The sequence below is a fragment of the Sturnira hondurensis genome, unplaced genomic scaffold (assembly GCF_014824575.4).
Source record: "Sturnira hondurensis isolate 20B ecotype Veracruz unplaced genomic scaffold, ASM1482457v3 Scaffold0018484, whole genome shotgun sequence".
Classification (NCBI taxonomy): domain Eukaryota; kingdom Metazoa; phylum Chordata; class Mammalia; order Chiroptera; family Phyllostomidae; genus Sturnira; species Sturnira hondurensis.
This window is the reverse complement of record NW_028091115.1, coordinates 304898-322972: the sequence shown is the minus strand read 5'-3', so window position 1 is coordinate 322972 and position 18075 is coordinate 304898. Positions and strand designations below refer to the sequence as shown.

General features: G+C 43.6%; 1 protein-coding gene across 2 annotated transcripts; it reads right to left on the bottom strand.

The window, feature by feature from the left end:
• Positions 1-336: 336 nt before the first annotated feature.
• STEEP1 (STING1 ER exit protein 1) lies at positions 337-16922 on the bottom strand. 2 transcript variants are annotated; one of them, XM_037069140.1, is made up of 8 exons: positions 16758-16922; positions 15432-15549; positions 6000-6041; positions 3933-4071; positions 3125-3214; positions 2198-2290; positions 935-999; positions 337-882 (listed from the first exon to the last, which is right to left on the bottom strand). In XM_037069140.1, the coding sequence occupies exons 1-7, from the start codon at positions 16879-16881 to the stop codon at positions 937-939; spliced, it is 669 nt and encodes a 222-aa protein (XP_036925035.1). In that variant the 5' UTR covers positions 16882-16922; the 3' UTR covers positions 337-882; positions 935-936. The 2 variants fall into 2 exon arrangements, with proteins under 2 accessions (XP_036925035.1, XP_036925034.1); XM_037069139.1 differs by having other exon boundaries at positions 337-999.
• Between the last annotated feature and the right edge of the window lie 1153 nt (positions 16923-18075).

Here is an 18075-nt window from a genome sequence, read left to right as displayed (position 1 = left end):
GTGTGACCGCAGTCAGCCAGCCTCCTTGCACCCTCACTGGGTCCAGCTGTTGCCACCCCACGCCTGGGATCTGCCAACCACAGCGTGTGCTCCTGGATCAGTCCGGCCAATCTTTCCTGCCCGACCCCCACTCCACCAGCCGCTGACTCTGCTCCTCTTACTGGTCTGGCTGAATGGTTCGTTGTTGTCGGACTTCCATACAGTTCAATTTTCTGTGTTTTGGTTGCATTTTTGTTACTAAAACTTTGTCGTCTTTACACTTGGTTGTGCAAGGAGGCACAGTGTTTCCACCTACGCCTCCATCTTGGCCGGAAGTCCTCCATTTTCATCCAGATCTCAGCTACCCTAACCCCTCATGCAATCTGGCTTTTGCTTCTTTAAGTGAAAAATCTGATAAGGGATGGCTCACTTACAGCTTTCATATTTGAAGTAAAGGAAGCTTTATGCAGATTCTGGCTTTTCTGGCTTTTTTGTGACAGAAGAAGAGATTCAAACCATAGCTGATACCTGCCAAGACCTCAAGGGATCTGACTTGCTGTGCTTTTAAATCTTATGCCATGATTTAATGCCACTTTTTTCTATGACAACTTATAATATTTTTTTTCAAAAATCTTTGAACATTTTACTAAAGACCAGCTACTTTAAAAACTAGAGATAGTTAAGCCCTGATCTATTTAGAGTTCCTGTACAGCTAAGAATGTTTATATCAAATGAAAGAAAAAAAACAGTACAGAAGAGCCATATATAGAAAGATTAAAAAAACCCAACTCTAGAAAGCAGGTCAGATGGACTCAAAGACCTCACTGAATGTAGGAGCAACATAAAGCCTTCTGCTGGGGCGCAAAGGTAGGAAGCAGTGCACACAGTCAAGAACAATGTCTTTTGCCATCTGGCCTAAATGCTCGCCTCTAGTCTGGGTTCAGAGAAAGGTCCTGATCATTTGAACTGGTTGTCAATCAAAGTCCCTTTCATTTTTGCCTTCTTGGCTTCCAGTTCAGCCTGGGGAGGAAGAAAAGGTATATGTCATGATACATGATATGAAATGCTTGTTTTCCTTCTTTATTATATCACTACCTACCAAACCCTCTCCCTCCACGCCCACTTAGTATACAAACTAGAACAGTGGTTTGCATTCCTTATGAATCTGTAGCAACTGGTTTCTGACCTTTCTGCTGGTACGGCACACAGAAAATGATGACGCACAAGGCGGTGGTCAGCGCAGGCATCCCGCAGCCCCGTGACTCCCAGAGGGCTGAGGGAATCAGTCATTATCACGGCGTACCAGTATCTTATTGTTGGCACAACACGAAGAAAAACACTGCTCTAGAACAGAGCTACTTAGAGTTGTGTGGCCCATGACCTGCTGGTCACTGGTGCATGCAAGATCCACACAAACACAGACAGTAAATATTTAGAGACTTTTATAGCCATTTGACAGAGTAATAATAAAACAAAACAATTTAATAAAAACAACTGAGGTAAATCCATTTCATTGCATTTGATAAATTACAAATCTGCTCTTACAAATTGGCAATTAAAAAAAATAATAAAGCACTGACCTTCACCTCAGAAAACTCGATAAGCACTGCTCTAAACCACCACGGCAAAGTAAAGCGGCTCCCAAGACCTACCACCTGTCACCAAAAAATCCTCCACAGTCACTGGGGCAGACTGGTACATAGCTTTCAATAAGGCACTAACAAAGTGCTGTCTAATTGTAAAGAAATATCGTAAGTAAATTATTATCAAGAAAACGTGTAGACACCATCACCTATGGGTGTGCACACTCTGTGAGGAGCCCATAAATAATGCAGGAACAGGTGGTGGAGTCAGGGCTTTACGGAGCCATGAGCGGCCCCAGTGCTGGGCCTACCCATGCAGCACAGTTGTGTGACATCACACCCTGGGAAAGAGTCCATAAACCTTGATATATAATTCCTGACCAAAAGTGGCACATGAAAATATCATTCTAGTTAGGGCTGTACAACAAGTACCACCATTTAGGGCCTGGATCCTGTGGTAACTACTCCAGAGCACGGTTCGTCGAGAGTCCCAGCCCAGGGTTAAACACCTGGCAGCCGACTACACTGGTAACCCCTGACGGATGTCCTAAAGATGTCCCTGACTACTGGAGGATCTTTCAGACCAAGAAACCCAAACGGTTCAGCCCAGCACCTTGCTACCACGCGCCACTCACCAGCTCTTGCAGGCGCCTTTTGCTCATGCCTTTGCGCTCCAACTGTTTTTCAATCACTTTGGCATTCTGTGCATACGAGTCAGCAACTTCCCTCTGACGGGAAAAAAGAAGTGTCATTAAACCAGCAGTCACACCGATGAGTAACAACAGAAACCTTAAGTACCAATTTGTACCAGTCAAATTCTGAAATTATTACTGAAACGGCAGGGCTGTTCCCTTTCAACTCTGTAGCTTTTCAGTAATCCAGGAGAGGTCAGGTGTCAACTGAAATGATTTTAAAAGTCACAGATAACAGCCCTGGCCAGTGCGACTCAGTGTATTGAGTGTGGACTGCGGCCCAAAGGGGCACCGGTTCGATTCCCAGTCAGGGCACATGCCTGGGTTGTGGGCCAGGTCCCCAGCAGGGGGCACGCAAGAGGCAACCACACATGGATGTTTCTCTCCCTCTCTTTCTCCCTCCCTTTCCTTCTCTAAAAATAAATATAATCGTTAAAAAATGTTTAAAAACTAACAGATAACAGCTCTCTCTGTCAACGTTATTATACTGAAGAACCATAAACATAATTGCTGCTACTTCTAAGGGCAGACTCATAAACCATCAGAGCCAGACTGGAAGGGACCTGAAATCGTTGAGCCCAATAGTATTTAAACTGAAGAGGGATGAGGAATTTGCCCCCTAAGACCTCTCAAAAGCACAGTATGGCAAAAATAGCACTGATGAAGTGAAACTCCCTGGTTCTCATTTTACAGATGGTCCCGCGATTCGGGGACACAGGAACCAGCCAGTCTCATAGTTTCTTACTGGCAGAACAAGGTTTACAAGCAGTCTCCGATCATTCCGCTGCTGGGGTGCTCTTGTTCTGGAGCCTTGTTCCTTTCACACCAACTCCCCCCCAGTTCAATTCCCTTGAGAGCAGGAGCACTTACGGCTTCAATCTCCTCTTCTTCTTCGTCAATAGTTGACACTGTGACAGAGCTGAACTTGCCCATGTCTTTAGTCCGTTTGGTCATCATCACCTGGAGTTGCAGAAGAGGAGGAATCAGTCTAGACACAGCAAGAGGCTCTGTGAGCCGTGTGTGCATGCGAGCGGGTGTGCGCACATGCCTGGGTTCGGGGAAAGGTAGCCGTTGGGGGTGGACAGCCACCTCTTTGGGATAGGGATTTGGGATTAGATTGTTCTAACATTGCCCATTAAGGTGTTTTAAAGTACATCTGAAAATTAGCCTGATTCATTCCATTTTAAATTGTTTACACTGGAAAAAGAAGACATTTGAAAGGAAGTAAATGTGAATAAAAACCATACAGTTTCGCCCTGGTGGGCGTGGCTCAGTGATTGAGCATGAGTAATAATAAACCAAAGGGTCACCTGCAAACCAAAGGGTCACCCATTCCATTCCCAGTCAGGGCACATGCCCGGGTTGCAGGCCAGGTCCCCAGTAGGGATGTGTGAGAGGCAACCCCACATTGATGTTTCTCTCCCTCTTTCTCCCTCCCTTCCCTTCTCTCTAAAAATAAATAAATAAAATCTTCAAAAAATTCAGTTTCTAGCTTTACTCATAGGGAAACTGGATGAAAGAAAAAACCAACACATTATCACACAAAAAATGGCATTCTCTTAATGAAGAATGCATTCATTTGTAAAGGACAGTTTCTTGTGCACTATAATCTTATTTTAACATTTAGGGCAACATCTGTAGGTATATGAACCAGTCTGTCTCCTTCAATGACAATTACCTTCTTAGGAGGCTCTTGCTTCTGAGTATATATATTCGTTTTTCCGAAACCCTGGCCAAACTTGACCACTGCTCCATCCACAATGAAGGTCACAGGCGCGTTCTTCGGCTGGGACTGGTAGAAGAGTGGCAGTCCGCACCTGACAAGCAGCAGCGTGAGTCACTGGGGAGTCTCAGAACTTAGATCCCCTAAACGGCGATTTGTAAAATGTGCTGAGATCCCAGGAATGTTTTTCTTTGTGGCATAAACTAAGCATGTGTTCTTTCCAATGTCTCCCCAAACTACTCAGTAAGAATCACTGAGGGCGCTTGTTAAAACTACTGATCAGTCCTGGCTGGTGTAGCTCAGTGGGTTGAGCTCAGGCCTGCGAACCAGACGATCGCAGTTCGATTCCCAGTCAGGGCACATGCCTGGGTTGCAGGCCAGTTCCCAGCAGGGGACTCACGAGAGGCAACCATACATTGATCAGATGCCTTCGCCCCACCCCCAGAAGGTCCTGATTCAGCAAATCTGGGGTGGAGGCGGGTAGCCTTGGTCTCTGTCATTTTCCTCAGCATCTCAAGTGATTTTTACCATCAGACAGATTTGGTAAACGGTGGCTCCTGCCACTGACTGCTTCCTGGTCAAAACTGCTGCCATTCTTCCCCAGTGTCTGGGTGACTAGTTTGCAGGTTTTATCTTGTTCTGTTTTGTTTCCACAGTGCTAAGAGGGAGTGTAAAGGCTCCGCTGCAGTGGTTGGCACACAAATTCCTGTAGTAATCGTCCTACTTTCTTTGGCTGGTCATTCTTATTATACTTTTTCAGCTAAATGAGGGAGACCCATAAGATCAGATAAAACCAATTTAATGAATCCAGTGTGGCTGTGAACTAAAAATACCTTCTTGGCCTCTCCCTGCTTTACCCCTCCTTCTCTGAGTCTTCTGAGAGCCAAGATGTAACTGTTAATTATTGAAACAAGATTAAACTTACTATTGTTTAATATTCTATTAATCTAAAGCTGGAATATGTATATATATTGCATTAAATAAACTTCCAGGCTTTCTAAGTGGACCTAGATTAAATTACACTATGTTACATTTACCGTATGACCCAGTAACCCCACTCCAAAAGAAAGCACATGTTCCCATCAAGATTTATACCAGAATGTTCATAGCAGCTCTATTTGTAATGGCCAAAACCATGAACAACTCCACTGCCCTTCAACGAGTGAGTGCTGAAACAAACTGGTGCAGCAGCATGCTTCTCGGCGATAGAGAGGAAGAAATTACTGATACAAATAATAACTTGGATGACTCCCGAAAGCATTATGCTAAGTGAAAGAAACCAGATGTAACAGATACAGATTGTACAATATATAGTAAAGCACATTTTGTAGCATTTACACAAAAGTTTAGAAAAGGCAAAACCACAGTTAACAGAAGGCAGATCAGTGATGGCCAGGGCAGGGGGGAGGGAGGGGCGTAACCGCCAAGGGCTCGTGGGGTCCTGGGGATGTTCTGTGTCACAGTAGTGGTGCTATCACATGACTGTATACTTCTGTCAAGACCCATCAAATGGTACGCTAAAGAAGGGCAAATTTAGTGATGTAGAAATTACACCTCGACTTTCAAAACTAATACTATATTTAAAACCCTATTTTTGTGGCTAGTTGGCCAGAGATGTAACTTTGACTTGTCTCTTCCAGAAACATATTGTTATCTGGGTAGCAATGATAAGGATAAAGAAACAACAAAGGCCCTGGGTGGTGTGGCTCAGTGACTTGAGCACCAGCCTGAGAGCCAAAGGGTCACCAGTTTGATTCCAGGCCAGGGCAGGTACCTGGGTTACAGGCCAGGTCCCCAGCACGGGGTATGCGAGAGGCAACTGATTGATGTTTCTCTCACACACTGATGTTTCTTTCCCTCTCTTTCTCCCTCTCTTCCCCTCTGCCTAAAAATAGATAAATAAATAAATAAAATATTTTTAAAAAAGATACAACAGAGAATTGTATCCAAAGAATTCTACTCCTAACACATTCTTGCCTCTAGCTGCTTACACTCAGAGAAACCCACACTGTTCATACTTACTTTGCACACTTCTTCCTGTACTGTCGTTCAATACCTTCAGGCCTGTACACAAAACAATGGAAGTTAAAGCAAAAAGATATGAGCAAATCTCATAACCTACTAACATCACTATTTCATTTCTTCAAATGCTAAAGGTGTCTTTCAAAATCTGTCACCTGCTAGATCAACTGCGTATTAAACACATATTAATTTTAAAGCATCCTTTCCCTCTCACAAACGCCAACTAAGCCCCTAATAGGGGTCAGGCATCTCCCTGGTGGAGGAAGGGGAGGCGCAGTATTACAGTCCTAGCAGCCACCTTAGTTGCAGTAACAATAACAACAATAGAGATAACTGATTACATAGCTTTTACTATGTGCCAGGAACTGTTCTAAAGTGTACCTGTACTAACCCAGTTAATCGTTACAACAACCCTGTGAGATAGGTCATATCATCACTCCCATTTTACAGACGAGGGCTCCTAAGCACAAAGCAAATAAATGATTTGCCCAAGGTCACACCACGAGGAACTCCAATAGGTTGAATTCAAGCCCAGGCTATCAGATGCAACAGCTCACAGAACACTGCCTTAGAGTGTGCCTTATCTAAGAGTTCCTTAGATAACCAACTCTTCCACCCATCCAGTTACTTCACAGAAACCTGGGACACATCCATGATTCTGTACTTTCCCTTATCTCCCACACCCCCGCATGCACAAATCCTGTGGCTTTTACCAATGAGTTCTCCACCTTTCTTCCACCATCTCAGCCCAGACCACCAGTATCTGTTCCCAGGACTATGGTCACAGCTTTCTGACTGGTCTCCTCACTTCCCCCACACATTTGTTCAAATTTTTAAAAAATATATTTATTTATTTTTAGAGAGAGGGGGATGGAGAAAGAGAAAGAGAGAAATGGTGTGTGATGGAATGGATCAGTTACCTCCCTCATGGCCCCCACTGGGGACCTGGCCCACAACCCAGGCATGTGCCCTGACTGGGGATTGAACTGGTGACGCTTTGGTTCCCAGGCCCGTGCTCAGTCCACTGATCTACACCAGCCAGGGCTAAAATTCTTAATAGACAATATGTGCACTCGGTCTATACAGAGTATAAAATGAGAAGTAAATCTCCACCCACCCATCTCCACCCACCCAGTTTTATTCCCCAGAAGCAAATACTGTTTCTGGTTTCTTCTGTTGCCCTCAGAGTTAGTGGATGATACAAACAAAGAATCCTCATTGACACATAGAGAAAATAGTTTTCCTTTTTGGACAAGTGTAGCATACCTTATATTATCTTCTACCTCTTTGTTCAGTGAAAAATGTATCTTGGGCCCTGGCTAGTGTGGCTCAGTGGACTGAGCGCCAGCCTCTGAACCCAAGGGTTGCCGGTTCGGTTCCCAGTCAGGGCACACGCTGGGGTTGAGGGCTGGGTCCTCAGTAGGGGACGTGGGAGAGTCAACCACACATTGATGTTTCTCTCCCTCTCTTTCTCCCTCCCTTCCACTCTCTCTAAAAGTAAATAAAATCTTTAAAAATGTATCCTCTTGCCTAAAAAATATACGCATAATCCTTCCCCATCATTGATAAAGAACTGCTTCATTCTTTATAAGGTCTGTACTATATTCCTTTGTATGGATGAACCAAATGTCTTTTACTTGTTGGATAAATTCCTAGAAGTGTATCCACTTTAAATTCTGATAGACACTGCCAAATTACTCTCTAGAGAAGCGGAACCATTCACACTCTCGTCACCAGTGTGAGACTTCCTGTTTCCCCACAGTCAACACAGTATGTTATTGAAGTACACTACTGCCAATCTTGCACGTGAAAAATGTGATCTCGTAACTTATAATTCTTTGTTTTAAAAGAATGAAGCTAGCCATCTTTTCATATACTTAATGGCCCTTGTATTTTCTTTTTGGGGGGGGTGACCTGTCATGTCCTACCCTTTGTCTTTTGAGTCGTCTTTTTATTGTATGTTAAGGAGACGTGCAAATGTTAAGGGGCCTCGCAAACAATTCTTCCCCAGTTTGTATTTTTCTTTGATTTTTCCCCCCACGTGGAAATTTTAGATTTTTGTGTGATCAAAGAAATAGCGTGTGTATGTATGTTTGTATGTGTGTGTATGAGAGTGAGAGAGACAGAGACAGACAGACAGTTAGACAGTTAGGACTTCCCCACTCTAAACTCATATCTAAAATAAAAATTCTGACTGCTTATTCTAGACTCTGTTCTCACTACCGTCTCACTCCAAATCATTCTGTAAATAAAGCCAAGAGTGGCTTCCCTGCCCCAGTCAGGTGGCTCAGTTGGTTGGAGCATCGTCCCACACACCAAAAGGTCACGGGTGTGATTCCAGTTAGGGCACGTACCTAGGCTGTGGGCTGCTCGAGGCAGGTGTGGGAGGCAACTGATCAGTGTTTCCCTCTCACATTGATGTTTCTCTCTGTCTCCCTCCCTTCTCCTCTCTCTAAAATCAAGAAACATATCCTTGGGTGAGGATTTAAAAAAGAAATGAAAGAGTGACATCCCAAGACACCCAGAATAAAATCCAAACTCCTTACCGTGGCCTAGCAGACAGCAACTGAGCCCATAATCGGGCCCCTGCCTCATCTCGAACATTCCCTCTTTCTCTCACTGTTGCACTAGCCACATAAGTCTTCCTTTTGTTCTTTAAAGCATTTCACACATGCCCTTCTCTCTGCCTGGAGTGCTCTCCTTACCATTCACTACAGCTGTCCCATTCTCATCTTTTTTGCTCTCAGTTCAGGTATCACCTACTCATAGAGGCTTTCCCTGACCATCTTTTCTAAGGGGTTCTCATGTGATTCTAGGTATGAGCCCTTTGTTTCATTCATATGACCTTTCATAATCACAATTACTTTATCTTTCCATCATCCTATTACATTGTAAGGTCCATGAGATAAAGAAATCAGTGGAGACCCTGCCTGTCGGTCTCACCACTCTATCCCCAGAGCAGAACAAAGTACTGGAAACAAAATAGACATGCAGTAAATAATGGTTGAATTAATTATTTTAAGAATTCAGTTTAGTGAGGAAAAAGATAATCATGGAAGTTCTTAAATAGAGGAATGCATGCAGTGTAATGGGGACACAGAGGTCGCAGCTGCCAATCTGTCTGAGGTAAGCATGGAAGGCTTCTTGAGGAGGTGATGTGCAAGCTGCCAGTCCTGATAGAAAATGGTTTTCTGGCAGAGGGAATACTATGTACAAAGGCAAAACAGCACAAAATATTCAGAGAATTACAGTCTGTTACTAGCCCTTAAAAAAGATGAAAGGAGTACTACATACCTCACAGACAAAAAGATTTTAAGATTACAGTATGAACAACTGTACACCAACTAACTAGGTAACTGAGATGAAATGAACAAATCCTAGAAGAACAGAATGACACAAACTACCAAAACGCACAGACAAAGAAACAGAAAATCTAAATAAAACACAAGCAATCATAGAATAGATAAATGGGACCTGATTAAAATCAAAAACAGTTGTGTTTCCAGGAATACCGTGAAGAAGGTGAAAAGGCAACCCACAGAAGGAGAAAAGATACAGTGGTGCTGCTTGGGGTGTAACTCCCATGCTGGTGATCCCCACCATCTTTAACACTCTGCCCCTCTGCTGACAAGTATTACTTTTGTTGCGTGTGCTCCCACTTGCTGACATCACTGGACTAGGGCACTAGCAATATTTTTCCTTTTGTGTACCCCATCTGGTTCCCACTGGCATTCTAAACTCAACCTCAGCCTGAAGGAAAAGAGTTGCCATGTAACTGACTTCTAGAACCCTAAAGGCAGCCAGTCTTGTAAGCTGGAGCTTTCAAGGCACAGGAATATCAAAGGGGGCTGTACATTTCCCAGTGAGTTAACCTTCAAGCACCTATGGCAAATGGGATTCTGTCAAACTCATAAAAATGGATCAAGTATAAGGCAGGGTTCTTGCTCTCAAAAAATTCATCTTTTTGATATATATTGAGGCTCTAATGTAAATGAGACAAGGCTTTTAAGTGCCATGATCATTAAAAAGTGATTAATGAGCCAAATATTTAAACTAACTGTTCTTGGTTGTCTTTCCTACCTGTCATCACTAGGAATATATGCAATAGGGAAGGCTGAAAACAAAACCAAATGTTCTTCCTGGTTGTGGTAGACAACCTCCAGATTGGCCCCCAATGACCTTTGCACCCTGGTATTGCTACCCTTGTAGTCTCTTCCCACAATGAATAGGACTGATGTGTGAACCAATAGGACACTGCAGAAATGATAGTGTCTGAGTTCTGAGTCTTAGACATAAAAGACACTGCAGTTTCTGCCGTGCTCTCACTTAGATTACTCACACTGTGGGGAGCCAGCTGCTGTGTCACGAGGATACTCAAGCTGCCCACTGGAAAATCCCCGTGGTGAGGAACTGAGGCTTTTCCCTAAATGTTAGCACTCAGCTGCCAGTCATGTCAGGGAGCCACCGTGGAAGTGGAAACTCCAGCACCAATGAAAACTTCAAATGACCGCACCCATCGTCAATCTCTCATCCACAGCCTCGTGAGAGACCAGAACTATCTACCTAAGCTGCTCCTGAATTCCTGACCCACAGAAACTATATGAGATGACAAATGTTTTTCGGTTGTTTAAAAAAAAATCAAGCGCATACCAGGAAATAAGGACAAAGAGGCAGGCCGAGGCCAGATCATAGAGAGCCTTCAGGCTTAGATTTATCCTGTTAACCAGGATTTTTTTTTAAGTTGTGCTCTGCAATAATGATCCCTAAATGAAACTGGATTGGGGGGGGGAGGAGTCCTTAATGGGTTGGGCTGAAATCTCCTCCAATCAGACTGGTGTCCTGCTTATTTACACTTTTGGGTATGAATTTCGCTTGAAGAAAGGATTCAACGTCTAAAAATGTTTAAGGTCCCTGGCTGGTGTAGCTCAGTGGATTGAGCGTGGGCCTGCGAACCAAAGGATCGTAGTTCGATTCCCAGTCAGGGCACATGCCTGGGTTGCAGGCCAGTTCCCAGCAGGGGGACACATGAGAAGCAATCATACATTGATAGTTCTCTCCCTCTCTCTTTCCCTTCCCTTCTAAAGATAAATAAAATCTAAAAAATAATAAAATAAAAAAATAAAAATGTTTGAGAGCCGCTGCTGTGGGTCATGAAGAGTCACTGAAAGATCTGAAGCAGGAGATCGGCATAATGTGCATCTGAGATCATTCAGGCAGAAAGAGGGCAAAACTAAAGACAAAAGACCAGGTAAAAAGGCCACTTCAACAGCCCAAGCAAGTGATGATGGCGGGGGTGGACAGGAGGTGGCAGCCACAAGAGATTAGAAGGTAGAACTGACAGTGCACAGTGAGTGGGTGTGTGAGGGGACTGCATCGGTGTAGGGATGGGTGAGAGGAACACAGGACAAGCTCCCAGACTTCTGCCTCAGGCCACTGCATGAAAGGCGGCATCACCACAGGAGGAGGAAACAGAAGGAATTGTGTGGGGTTGATAGTTACAGAGACCTGACTGCGGTGGCTTCAACACAACAGTTTGTTCTCATGTGAAAGAAGTCTGGTCCTGGCAGGGGTCCAGACCCCAGAATAGCACAGCAAAAGCTCTGCGATTCTTGTGGCCTTTCCTTCCCAGTCCTAAATGGCTGCTGGGGCTCCAATGATCAAGCCTGTTTTCCAAAAAGCAGGAAGAAATAAGAAGGGTAAAAAAGGTTTTCCTTGGAAGCCCCATCCAACAACTTCTACTTCCATCCCTTTTACTAGGAAAAAGCTAAGTCACACTGAGAATCTCAAGAGTTCTTTTTTTGGGGGGGTGGGGAGAGGGGTGGACTGGAATATGTACCCTAACTTTATAGACACTAGCATATAGGAGGGTATGAGAGAAGATCTGGAGTGGAGCTGAGTGAACCCATCTGCAATATTTTCCACTTTAGAGGAATGATGAGTTTGGCCTTTGTTAGGGTGGATCTGAGGTAGAACATCAGGTGACGAGGTAGAGTAGGCAGTTAGATACACAGTTTTAGGCACAGGAGAAAAACATAGGCAGAGCTAGACTTTGTGAGTCATCAGCATATACGTGTAATTGATGCCATGAGAGAGGAGAGAGAGAGAAAAGAAAAAAAATCAAGGCCAGAACCCTGGAGAAGACCAACATTTAACAGGCAAGCAGAAAAACCCAGAAGACTGAGAAAGCCAAAGAAGTATAAGGAGAATCACAAGAGCAAGTTCACAGAAATGAAGGACAGAGAAAGCATCAAGGGAGGGGCATGGGCAACAAAGACACAGACAGAAACTCACCCACCGATTTGCACTGGGGCAGTGGTAAGTGAGGAAAAGAGAGGACTAGGGAACAACAGTGTCAAAGAAGAGGCACTTTAAAAAAATCATTTCTTTATTTTAGAGAGAGGGGAAGAGAGGGAGAGAAGCATTGATTAGCTGCCTCTCACACGCACCCTGACCCAACCTGCAACCCAGATTTGTGCCCTGATCGGGAATCAAACCAGTGACCTTTCCCTTTGCAGAACAACGCCCAACCAACTGAGCCACACTGGCCAAGGCAAAGAAGAGGTGCTTTGGAATGGAGAGACTTGGAGGTGGAAAGTGATGGGTTCCAGGACCTGTGTTGAGCAGACTGCTATATATTCAGTAACTGGTGCTCCCACACTCAGCAGGCTACAGAAGAAGGGTAAGGAGCAGGCCGAAATGCCACCCTGGCCAGCTGGGGAGCACCCCGGACTGGTCATGATTAGAGCAGGAACTCTATCAACCAAGGGCGGGGGGGGGGGGGGGGGGGGGGCNGGGGGGGGCGGTTACCGTGCCTTGTCAGTAAACTCTAAGCTCTATGGCCCAACAGAGTCACCTGGCCAGAAGCCTCAGGCCTGGGAAGTACCCAACACCAAAGCTGGGCCTGAAGCTGGCTCATGTCCAGGATCAGGCTGACGGGATTCCAGGGTTTGTACCTCAGCCTAGGACCACTCAATTTTCTGGCCTGGAACTGGGGACATCTGCACTATAGTGTCACAGGAATCTGTGGCCTAGTTGCATTATAGATTACTTTCTGTACTAACTAAATAATATATATTCTTTCAATATATACATACATATATATATATACTATTACATAGTATATATATATACTATTATATAGTATATATATAATATATAACATGTCATGTTATATAAATATATAATTAATAATTTATTGATCCTAAAGATAGTCAGTTAATACTTTTCAGAATTAGAAACCTAAATAAAGATTAATAGAGGGAGAAAAAGCACAAGAGAAGGTATTAGCTTTAGATAGGGCATGTCATTTATAAACCTTTCTATCTACCATAATGAAGTATTCCTCTGATATTGCCTGTGAATATCGTAAGTTTCATTACAATTTGTGCCCCTGGGTATATCTGGTATATAACCCAAATCATCTTCAACTGCACAATTCTGGAAGCCCAGTTGTCACACTAGTGCTCAATGCTTGATTTCCTACTGAATGTCACCTAGCAGTGGTTTATAACTTTTTTCATTAGTGCAGGCCAATATCAGTTTGGTTTCTTAAATAAATATCAATAGATGCCAGCCTATAGTTTTCTCTAGTTTGACACTCGAATATAAGCTTCATAAGGGCAGGGTCCCTGCTTGTTTACTAGTTGTACTGGATTGTATAGTGACCCTTTAAAAATGAATGTCCTTCCAGGAACCTCAGGATGTGGCTCCATTTGAAAAAAGGGTTGTTGAAGATGTAATTAATTAAGATGAGGTCATGCAGATGAGTAGAATGTGCCATAATCCAACATGACTGGTGTCCTTAGGAGAAGGGAAGAAACACAGAGACAGAGACCCAGAGGGAAGCCCGTATGGTGATGCAGATAGAGATCACAGTGACGTCTCTACAAGCCAAGAAATGCCAAGGACGGCTAGCAAGCACCAGAAGCTAGGAAGGGGCAAGGAAGGATTCTGACCTAGAACCTTCAGAGAGTGAGCATGGCTCTGCTGACACCTTAATTTCAGACTTCTAGCCACCAGAACTGTGAAACAATTAATTTCTATTGTTTTAAGCCACCTAGTTCAGCAAACTAATCTACTGGGATATCTCAGGTTTCTAGGGCAGTACATGGCACTTGGTAGGTAGGAAATCAATAAATGAAATATTTGATGAATGAATGGCTGGATGGATGAACTTTTTTTAAAGATTTTATTTATTTATCTTTAGAGGGGAAGGGAAGGAGAGAGGGAGAGAAATATCAATGTATGGTTGCTTCTCGTGTGTTCCCTGATAGGAACTGGCCTGTAACCCAGGCATGTGCCCTAACTAGGAATCGAATTGCGATCCTTTGATTTGCAGGCCTGTGCTCAATTCACTGAGCTACACCAGCCAGGTGGATGGACTTTTTAATTCCCTAGAATTGACTTCTCTCTAGCATCCAGTACCTGTTGATGGCCATGCACACGTACTTCTTAAAACTCTGTCCTCTCCTGTTTTCCACACCACCAGGTTCTGCTGGTTATGTTCCAGTTATTTTGTCTGTTTTTTTTTTTAAATGTGAGTGGTTCGCAGGATTGTATCTTCAATCCTCTCTTTTTTTTTCTCCACAATCTTTCCATGTAATTTTATCCCTTCCCAGGCTTCAATTCTCCACATACACCAAGGACTCCCAAATCTACAAGAGATCTACCCATATCACTCCTCTGCTTTAAAAAAGGAGATGGTTATTGCCTACAGATCCAAACTGGCCCACTTCAGAGTTTTATTGTCCTCACCCTAGGAGCTATGAACCCCTTCCGGTAGGGTTCCCTGGGCTCTAGCCAAAAAAAAAAAAAAAAACCTACTCAAATTTCCAAAGCACACATATTTGATGCATGTAACAGTTCCATATTCCCTCCACCTGGAATGCTTCTCATTCCCCTCATCTACTTTGTGAAATCGTATTCCATGGCCAAACACAAAGCAACCATCTACTTCTACTTTTCCTGACCACCATTCAGGCAGGGTGAGCCATTCCTATCTGTTTTCCCATAGTCTTTTGTTCAGCACACCAGTATTTCATCATATCATTAAAGGTAGCCTATTCCCTCACTGAGCCATGTGCTATTTAATGGTAAGGATGGCACTTTATTTATCTTCCCAGATGCAGTCCCTAAATCAGTGCCTGTACATAGCATGCTCCAAGACATTACAGGTTGAATGACCTCATTCTACTTGCAAAAAAATCCCCCAAATTACAGCTCTCAAATGTTAATAGAATCACATCCCAGCACCACTTCAACAAAACACAATAAAGATACTGCTGCATTAACAGAAGTTAGAGATCTACCGCAAACATCAGTGTTTTGGGCCCAAATGGATAACCTTTTTGACACTAGATAGGGTATTTATAGTCTCAGAACTAGGCCCAAACACAATAAGAAAATCCCATACAGAGAACAGCAACCACTTACCTGCGAAGATACATAGTTTCCTCGTCTTCTGTGTTACAGAACTTGTGGGCGTGTTTGGCAGCGTCAATTACCCGGGACCGATCCCGGGGCCTCATGGGCAATTTCTCTAACTGACAGTCTGAAGTAATGGAGAAAGAGTTGATTATTAGAGTCACTGAAAAATACCCTGAGGCAATCAGAAGTTTCGGGGGGGGGGGCCTAGCACCGTAATTTTCACTATAATACCTATACTTATTGAAACCTATCATTGAATTTTCCAACTAAAAGTGACTTGGTGTCAGGAGACCTGGATTTTAGTCCCAGCTCTGTTACACACACCCTGTAGAATGGTTTTTAAAGCTTAGGAATGGTTGAGATCACTTAGGGAGTGAGTACAGATTGAGAACAGGTGACAGGACTGAGTCCTAGGGCCTTGCAAGACCTAAGTTTGAGACAGAAAAAGGAACCAGACACTGAGAAGGGGCAACATCGAGGTAGGAAGAAAATCAGGAGAGTGAGGAGTCATGGAAGCAAAGGAAAAAAGTGTTTCAAGAAGGATGGAGTGCTCACCTCTGTCAAATGCCGCTGAGATGGGGACTAAAATGACCACTGACCACTGGAACTGGTAATATGTTCAGTTATTAACCTTGACAAATTGTGGTTTAGATGGCGAGGTGGGAAGGAAGGCCTGTCTGAAGTGAGGTCAAGTGGGAAGTGAGGTCAAGTGGGAAGTGAGAATGCAGAAACAGCCAATACAGGCAAGCCTTTTGCTATTTATTTTATTTATTTATTTATTTTTAGAGAGAGGGGATAGGAAGGAGAAAGAGTGGGAAAGAAACATCAATGTGTGGATGCCTCTCATGTGTCCCCTACTGGGGACCTGGCCTGCAACCCAGGCATGTGCCCTGATTGGGGATCGAACCGGCGACCCTTTGCTTCACAGGCCCGTGCTCAATCCACTGAGCTACATCAGCCAGGGCGAAAAGTTTGCTATTTTTTTAAAAAGCAAAGAAATGGGGTTATAGTTGGAGGAGAATGTAGGATCAAGGAAGGATTTTATTTTCATTGACGATAAGAGCTTACTGGGGTATCCAGAAGCGGAGTGAGAGGAGGGGAAATAAGGTGTATTGTTTCCGAAACAGAAATTAGTTTTGAGGAGCGGGGTCTGGATATAGAGTTACAAGGTTAACGGATGTGTAGGGAGGATGTTGGTGCAGAGAGAAAGCCCACTAATCTTCAACTAGATGTGGCTCCCAGATCACACAGCCTGAGAAAAATTGCACTCGAGAACCGGAAGTTTTGCTCCTTGCAGTGCCCTGGGCCGCCCGCCAGCTCCCCATTACATACCCAGCACGAGAACCATCTGGCCGCACAAACAGTAATAGACGTGGAGGGGCTTCTCGCCGTCGTCATATTCCTCCCGGTCCCGAGTGTCGGAACAGACAACTGATCGGGACACAACTTTAGGCATGGTTCACAGGTGACACCCAGAAAACGCCAAAACTAAGGGTCGTGCAGAGATGACGTCACAGGCGCGCGTCGAACCTTTCCCTTACAGTAACAGTTAAGCTGCTGTCAGTAGCTGTCACGTTGACTTCCGGGTTGTCTCATTAGGCTAATAAGTTCGGGGGCGTCTAGAGTCTCCCAGATCCTCCTTTGCCTTGGCCGTTAACTGTGACGGCTTTACTTGGGACACCTTTAACATTATTTAAATTATTTATATATCTTTCCATGTATGCGTATGTATATGCCTATATGTTTATATATAAAATCAGATAAAACAAAGAACTATATTTGCACAATAGGCATAATACAGATTTTAGGTGTGCCTCTGTGATTTTAATGGCCGTATTCAGGATGAGTACCTAATGAAGTTGAGACATCTTTTTAAAGCTGAGATATAATTCACATAACATAAAATATAAAGTGTACGATTCAGTGGGTTTCTTTTTTGTTTTGTTTTTTTTGTTTTTAGTATATTCACAAAGTTGTACAACCATCACTGTTATCTAATTTCAGAATATTTTCATCATCCTCAAAAGAAATCCCATTTGATTAGCAGTCACTCCCCACCTCTTTCCGGGACCCGGCAACCCCTCATTTACTTTTGGTTTCTATGGGTTTGCCTCTTGTGGACATTTCATACGAATGAAATAATACAATATGTGGCTGTTAGAGTCTGGCTTCTTTCACTTAATATACTGTAATGTTTTCAGTAAAAAGTAGTAATGAATCAATGAAATGGAATTTCATTCCTTTTTATAGCTGAATAATATTTTGTTGTATGAATATACCACATTTTGTTTCTTCATTCATCAGTTGATGGACGTTTGCACTGTTGCTAATTTTTGCATATGACTGACTCTACTATGAACACTGGTGTACAAGTTTTTGTACGGACATATGTTTTTAGTTCTCTTTGGTATATACTTAGGAGTGGAATTGCTGGGTCATATAATAACTTGATGTTTAACCTTTTGAGGAACTGCCAAGAGTGTTTTCCGAAGTGGCTTTACTATGCCTACCAGGAATGCATCCATGGGGGGTTTCTGATTTCTTCACTTCTTCACCAGTAATTATTTGCGTCTGTCTTTCTGATCATGGCCATCCTGGTGGGTGTGAAGTGGTAGCTCATTGTGGTTTTGATTTCCCTTTCCTTGATGCC